The sequence below is a fragment of the Brachyhypopomus gauderio genome, chromosome 4 (genome assembly GCF_052324685.1).
Source record: "Brachyhypopomus gauderio isolate BG-103 chromosome 4, BGAUD_0.2, whole genome shotgun sequence".
Lineage (NCBI taxonomy): Eukaryota > Metazoa > Chordata > Actinopteri > Gymnotiformes > Hypopomidae > Brachyhypopomus > Brachyhypopomus gauderio.
Genome location: NC_135214.1, coordinates 2,358,317 through 2,365,816, shown reverse-complemented (window position 1 = coordinate 2,365,816; position 7,500 = coordinate 2,358,317). Strand labels below are relative to the sequence as shown.

Below are 7,500 nucleotides of genomic sequence, written 5' to 3'. Positions count from 1 at the left end.
CCAGTGTGTGGCCTGTAGCTGTTCCTCTGTTAAACCCAGTGTGTGGCCTGTAGCTGTTCCTCTGTTAAACCCAGTGTGTGGCCTGTAGCTGTTCCTCTGTTAAACCCAGTGCGTGGCCTGTAGCTGTTCCTCTGTTAAACCCAGTGTGTGGCCTGTAACTGTTCCTCTGTTAAACCCAGTGTGTGGTCTGTAGCTGTTCCTCTGTTAAACCCAGTGTGTGGCCTGTAGCTGTTCCTCTGTTAAACCCAGTGTGTGGCCTGTAACTGTTCCTCTGTTAAACCCAGTGTGTGGCCTGTAACTGTTCCTCTGTTAAACCCAGTGTGTGGTCTGTAGCTGTTCCTCTGTTAAACCCAGTGTGTGGCCTGTAGCTGTTCCTCTGTTAAACCCAGTGTGTGGCCTGTAACTGTTCCTCTGTTAAACCCAGTGTGTGGTCTGTAGCTGTTCCTCTGTTAAACCCAGTGTGTGGCCTGTAGCTGTTCCTCTGTTAAACCCAGTGTGTGGTCTGTAGCTGTTCCTCTGTTAAACCCAGTGTGTGGCCTGTAACTGTTCCTCTGTTAAACCCAGTGTGTGGCCTGTAGCTGTTCCTCTGTTAAACCCAGTGTGTGGCCTGTAGCTGTTCCTCTGTTAAACCCAGTGTGTGGTCTGTAGCTGTTCCTGTGTTAAACCCAGTGTGTGGTCTGTAGCTGTTCCTGTGTTAAACCCAGTGTGTGGCCTGTAACTGTTCCTCTGTTAAACCCAGTGCGTGGCCTGTAGCTGTTCCTCTGTTAAACCCAGTGTGTGGCCTGTAACTGTTCCTCTGTTAAACCCAGTGTGTGGCCTGTAACTGTTCCTCTGTTAAACCCAGTGTGTGGCCTGTAACTGTTCCTCTGTTAAACCCAGTGTGTGGCCTGTAGCTGTTCCTCTGTTAAACCCAGTGTGTGGCCTGTAACTGTTCCTCTGTTAAACCCAGTGTGTGGTCTGCAGCTGTTCCTCTGTTAAACCCAGTGTGTGGCCTGCAGCTGTTCCTGTGTTAAACCCAGTGCGTTTTTCCTCTGCTCTTCCCTGCAGACCGTGCGTCATGGCTTCCCCTACCAGCCCACTGCTCTGGCGTTCGACCCTGTGCAGAAGATCCTGGCCATCGGCTCGCGGTCCGGAGGAGTGCGCATGTATCCTTATTCACCATGCTGCCACTCCGCAGCGTCATGGCTTTGACTCCGCCTCTCATTCTTTGACCCCGCCTCTTATTCTTTGGGGTCCATCCCCTTGGCACACCGTGGGAGGAGCTCTGCTGGAGGTACAAGGAAGCTGAGGTGGGTTGACCATGCTTAAGATCCTCTCTGTGGGCCAAGATAAAGGCTGCCCATTCAATACACGACTGACAGAGAAAGACCATGACACTGGGACAGAGACGTGACTCGTCAGCTGTTACGTTCACGTTAATACGAATGTCCTGCACTTGTGTAAATGTGTTGACTAATTCAAGTGATGTTGACGGAAAATGGAGAATTCCCTGTTTCTCTCTAATTCTGACTGGCAGTGTTATTCTTCTTCTTCTGTGCATGTGCGTGTCTTTCTGTTGGAGGGTCATATGACAGAATGAGTACATTAAGCACATTAAAGCACTGCGCTCTTTACCCACAAATCACCAGTGCACAGAACCTTGAATTTGCACACAGACCCATTTATCATGGGGTGATTGGACATTATGGTTGGGTTCCAGCTCTGTTAGATGTGAGTTAAGTTGGGTCGTTAGCAAGTTCAAGGTGATGCTTACGCCATGTGACGTGCTGAAGGACGAGTCATATCTGGGGGACTGGTGTACTATTACAAAGATGTATAACTATTAACTAGAGCCTAAAATGCTTCGAATGGGCAATGTGTCCTTTCTTTGCTATGTTAGGAGTGTGTATGTATGTGTGCAAAAGTGTCTGAATTGACTATTCCCCTCTCTCTCTCTCTCTCTGTCTCTCTCTCTCTCTCTCTCTCTCTCTCTCTGTCTCTCTTACCCTGTTTCCCTTTCGTTCCTATCTCTTGCCCTTTCTCTGTCTTCCTCCCTCCCTCTCTCTCTCTCTCTCTCTCTCTCTCTCTCTCTCTCAGTTGAGTGGTATATTTAGCTCTTGTTCAGAGGTTTGTATTGATTTCAAAGGCCCCAAGTTAAACATTCACACTGCAGTATTGATTGCAAGTTTCTCTAGCCGCTCTCCGTATGCCCTGTCTGCAAATCATTCGCACTGGCAGCTGCAAAGTTTAGACAGGGTGCTGGTGTGTTGTGTGTGTGTGTGTGTGTGTGTGTGTGTGTGTGTGTGTGTGTGTGTGGTGATCTACCAATCTGCATGTGTGCAACTTGCAGGATTGGCAACTGCAGGATTGCTGGCCAGTTGACAGTGTGTGTGGCAGCTTTCTGAAGTTGATGGGCATGTGCTGAGATGCCCCTGGCACTGCTACAATGAAAGACTCAACACACCCCTATGCCCCCCCCCCTTCCCCCACCCCCCAATCAAATTACAGAGGCCTGTTCCACAGGGAATCAAAGCATGCAGCATACTGGCAGAGCCACGCAGTAGTGATCCTGTCTTCCCCACCTGTACGTCAGAGAGAGCTACCTGCAGCACTCCCAGTGAATCAGATCCATGGTGCTACCCTCTCTCTATTCTAGTAAAAGACACACACACGTGGGTGAAGTTTACATGGCTGGGGCAAAATGAGTCTACATGAGAACTATTTCAGTTTCAGCTTTGCCTCAATCTGTCTATATATGGGTCACTTGGATCTTTTATCATGGGTGTATTTACTTCATCTGGGGATGTATAGTCTGTATCTATGGCAGTGTGTGTGTGTGTGTGTGTGTGTGTGTGTGTGTGTGTGTGTGTGTGTGTGTGTGTGTGTGTTTGTGTGTGTGTGTGCTGAGGGCTGTGGAGAGTGCGTTATTTGTCTTTGGTGTTATCTGTTCCAGACAGTACTGCTGTAGTGTCTGCTTAAGGTTTCCTGTGTGTATGATGTAGTTCCTCGTGCAGGGCAAATTGAAGAAAGGATTACTTTTCAATAGGAGGCAGGTAATAGAATTGTGTGTGTGTGTGTGTGTGTGTGTGTGTGTGTGTGTGTGTGTGTGTGTGTGTGTGTGTGTGCATGCGTGCATGGATGTGTGTATGTGTGTGTGAGAAAGAGTGCACCTTTGTGTGCTTGTGTGAAAGTTCATGTTTCCAAAAAATAATAGAATTTCATTTGAATTTTTTTTATCTGAGCATGGATGTGTGTGTGTCTGTACATGTGCGTGCGTGCGTGCGTGCGTGCGTGCGTGCGTGCGTGCGTGCGTGCGTGCGTGCGTGCGTGTGTGTGTGTGTGTGTGTGTGTGTGTGTGTGTGCACATGAAGGTAATAGAATTCTCCTCTGTGATGGGCATTCACTTCTCATCATATCAAACCAGTAGGAAAAGAGAGAATGAGAGAACAGAGAGAGAGAGAGAGAGAGAGAGAGAGAGAGAGAGCTAGTAAGATTGACCAGTATTATAAAGGGAAGATAAGATGGGAGGTGTGAAGGGAACGACGGTGAACACAGCTGAGCAAAGCGAACAGGAAGATGAGCAGGTGGCAGAGGTGATGCAGCAGTGGGTGGAGTTAAAATAAGCCCCTCCCACAACCTGCACCGTGCTGCATTATGTATGAATGCATGTGCATCTTAAGGATATGTGTGTGTGTGTGTTGTGTGTGTGTGTGTGTGTGTGTGTGTGTGAGTGTGTGTGTGTGTGTGTGTGTGTGTGTGTGTGTGTGTGTGTGTGTGTGTGTGTGTGAGTGTGTGTGTGTGTGTGTGTGTGTGTGTGTGTGTGTGTGTGTGTGTGTGTGTGTGTGTGTGTGTGTGTGTGTGTGTGAGAGAGAGAGAGAGAGAGATACAAAGCTGGAACTGGTTTTATTGTCAGGCTCAGCACGTAGTGAGCTCACTGCAGCCTCTGCCTAGTTAATGTCAGAATGATGGGGCAAGACGTTGGAGGCACATTGGCCTCTCTCTTCCTCTCTCTTCCTCTCTCTTCCTCTCTCTTTCTCACTCTTCCTCTCCTCCTCTCTCTCCTCACTTACCATGTCTCACACGCACGCACACACGCACACACGCTTGCTCATGTTGCCACAGACGCTGCACCTCCTGACAGATGTCATGTTTGTGCTGTACATGCCCGTGAGAATAAGTGAAAAACACTAAATGAGGTTGAAGACCTGGCTGAATCCCGCCTGAATCAAACCCCGCCCCCTTTACCCCGCCCCCTTTACTCGGTTCTTAACACATTCTCCTTTTATCGCCTTCAGCATTCTGTCTTCTCGCATTTTTAACCCTATTATTTTGACCCTTTCTTATCTTCTATCAGATAAACGCATCATACACTTAATGAGTTGTGTATGATGTCACTCATGTCATGCAATTATTGATGACATCATATCAAACTGCAACAATTTCGGAAAGAAAAATATCAACATCTGGCTTTTTGTTATGCAGCTGCTTCTAACAGTAAATCTCAAAGTGAAATCAGCAATCTCAGCATATAATAATAATGCAACTGCTAATAAGCATACTGCTTAATTTCTTTCATTTAACATCACCTTTATGATATCATCATACTGACATCACCATTATAAGCCACCAGTAGACACCTAATGACATGCAAACATGATTTTATAATGCAGGGTATTATATAGTTTATTATCAGTGACTCTAATCTTACCATTTTTTTCAGTAACGAGTAATATAACGACTTACTATTTCCAGTCCAGTAATCAGATTAGTTACTTATCCAAGTAACTGTGTGTTACTATTTTTAGTACTATTTTTATTATTTTTCTTAGTAAAAATATATATTTTTGCTTTCTTCTTGGCTCAGTTGTACTTTTGCATCTGACCATAGCGCTTGACTCCGCACACTGTGCGCGACCCTGTGAGAGCGTGAGTGCGTTCACGTCATTCTGTACAGTGTCCTCCGTAACGATATGTGGTAGTGGAAAAAACACCCCTCAAAAACAGGGGAAGGAACATTTACCTGACCAATTTTAATGTTGCTTTGTGTTCCAGGTTTGAAAAGTGCTGGAATTTTAGCTAAAGTACTTTTAAAATGTTTGAAATTGTAATTGTATCACAACAAATAGCTGTATAACTGAATAGTTCACTTGTATTAAATGTATTAAAACAAATACATTTACAAATAATACTGCGCAGCAACACAAACGTAATGTCAGGAGATACATTATTAAAATGTCAGGAGAAACATTGTTGCTGTTAAAAATGCACTTCCAATAAAGTGAGTATTGGAAAAAACTCATTTTGCTGCTGAATGTAACTACTAAAGTAACTCGTAATCTAACGTAGTTACTTTTAAAATCAAGTAATCAGTAACATAACTAAGTTACTTTTTAAAGGATTAATAAGCAATCAGAAATCGGATTACATTCTCAAGGTAACTAAACCATCACTGTTTATTATACAGTAAATTTTGTGATAACTGTTTAAATCCAGTCTGTTAATAGGTTAACTGTGATACTAATGTACACATGCACATGCAAACGTACATATATACTTGCATGTAAACATGGACACACAATTCACACACACACACACACATGAACATATAATACACACATGCACAAAATCAGTTGCCCACGCAAAGATTATAATTAGATTTGATTTAAGCTGATTTACAGCCTCCATTGCTAATTAGATTAATTAAAGTTTTATGACCAAGAAAAAGAAAACACGCACACATACACACGTGTGTTTGTGGTGGAGAGAGTGTGAGAAAATTAGGGGAATGAACAGAAACAAAGGTTAACACAGACTTGTCTATATCGCTCCTTTTCCATTCTTCTCTCTCTTTCTCTTTCTCTCTCTCTCTCTCTCTCTCTCTCTCTCTCTCTCACACACACACACATGCACACAAAAACAATAAAGCCTGTCTGTGACACACACAAAGTACATTTACATTTAGTATCTTCTTCCATAAATAAATTGTAAATACGTACAGTTTAGTAGTGTCTCTGTGGGAACACTGATGTCTTAATGCTATATGAAGATCTAAAAGTATGCTATTTATAGAAACAAAGAAGAAAAGTTAGTATGTGTGTGTGTGTGTGTGTGTGTGTGTGTATGCATTTTCTGCTTGTTTGTTCAAGCTGTTTTGATTGTATCATGTCAATCTCATTCTCTTCTCTTCTCATTTCTTCTCTTCTCTTCTCGTTTCTTCTCTTCTCATTTCTTCTATTCTCTTCTCATTTCTTCTCTTCTCTTCTCTTCTCTTCTGATTTCTTCTCTTCTCTTCTCTTCGCTTCTGATTTCTTCTATTCTCTTCTCATTTCTTCTCTTCTCTTCTCTTCTCTTCTCTTCTGATTTCTTCTATTCTCTTCTCATTTCTTCTCTTCTCTTCTCTTCTCTTTTCATTTCTTCTCTTCTCTTCTCGTTTCTTCTCTTCTCTTCTCTGTGCTCTGTGCATTAGTCCTGGCACCTCTGAGGCCTGGACTTTTTCAGAAAGCGTTTCAGACAGATTCTCCCTCCGCACTATGAGTAAGAGACGAGCAAAAGGCACTATTGTTGTAAGACTAGGACATAGTTGCATCATCGGGAATGGGCGGGAGGGGGTGGAGCATCAGGCACCAGTGGGCAGGCCAGAAAGAGTCTTTTGAAGAAATCAAGACTTTTAGTCTCCGTGGCGTTTAAAGCAGCTCCATGACGATTAGGCCGACCGTGTTGTGACAGTGCAAATGCACGTGATGAGACAAACCTGTTTCCGCAGGAGATGCCCAGACTTTGTTTGACCACTCCCTGATTAAGGCAGCTGGCTTTGTTGTTGTTGTTTATTTGTATTTGTTTGTTTGTTTGTTTAATATGCTTAACTATATTACATATGAGATTTAGGTGCCTGTGTTTGAGTGTGTATAGATCTTATGTGCGACTGTAACTAGCTGTGAGTATAGTGAGTCAGCAGCGTGCAGTCTGCACTGCATTAAAGCTCCCATTACAGCGCTGATCAACAGAGATACGACTGGTATTCGGCTGACCCTAGAGCAGCTGGTAGCTGCGGTCTTGATTAGACTCCTAATTGTCATCAATATGTCTGTTATAATCAGCTGCTATAGTGGAATTAGCCTGAAGCATGACGTTTTTCTCAAATTGGCCTATTCAGTCAAACATTGAAACTGAAGAGATATCAGCTAGCATTAAAATCAGTGAATCGACATTTGTGTTGAGAATCCTTTAACAACAGATGCTTTATGTCTCAAGTATGTCCATCTCTCTATTTCTGTCATGTGTAAGATGTGCCAGGACACAAACGTTCTCAAAACATGCAGCTTTATTAACACAATAGCAAGAATAGTGCTTAGAAAACAGACAATACTAAACGTAGCACATGAGCGCAGGACAGGACTACCACACATAAATTATACGCAATATACACCCTGCGTGTAACACATTAGACTGACCAGACAGGTGGACTGGACACATACACAAACAACCACACCCACAGGAAGTACATATATGGAGGCAGACTAC

General features: G+C 43.7%; 1 protein-coding gene across 1 annotated transcript in view; it reads left to right on the top strand.

Moving 5' to 3' along the window:
* LOC143511536 (uncharacterized) overlaps positions 1–7,500 on the top strand; it is a 139,260-nt gene that overhangs the window by 10,947 nt on the left and 120,813 nt on the right. The window contains exon 2 of the mRNA XM_077001139.1: positions 1,048–1,145. Coding sequence (XP_076857254.1) covers positions 1,048–1,145 — 98 coding nt within the window. The remainder of the gene's footprint in view (positions 1–1,047; positions 1,146–7,500) is intronic.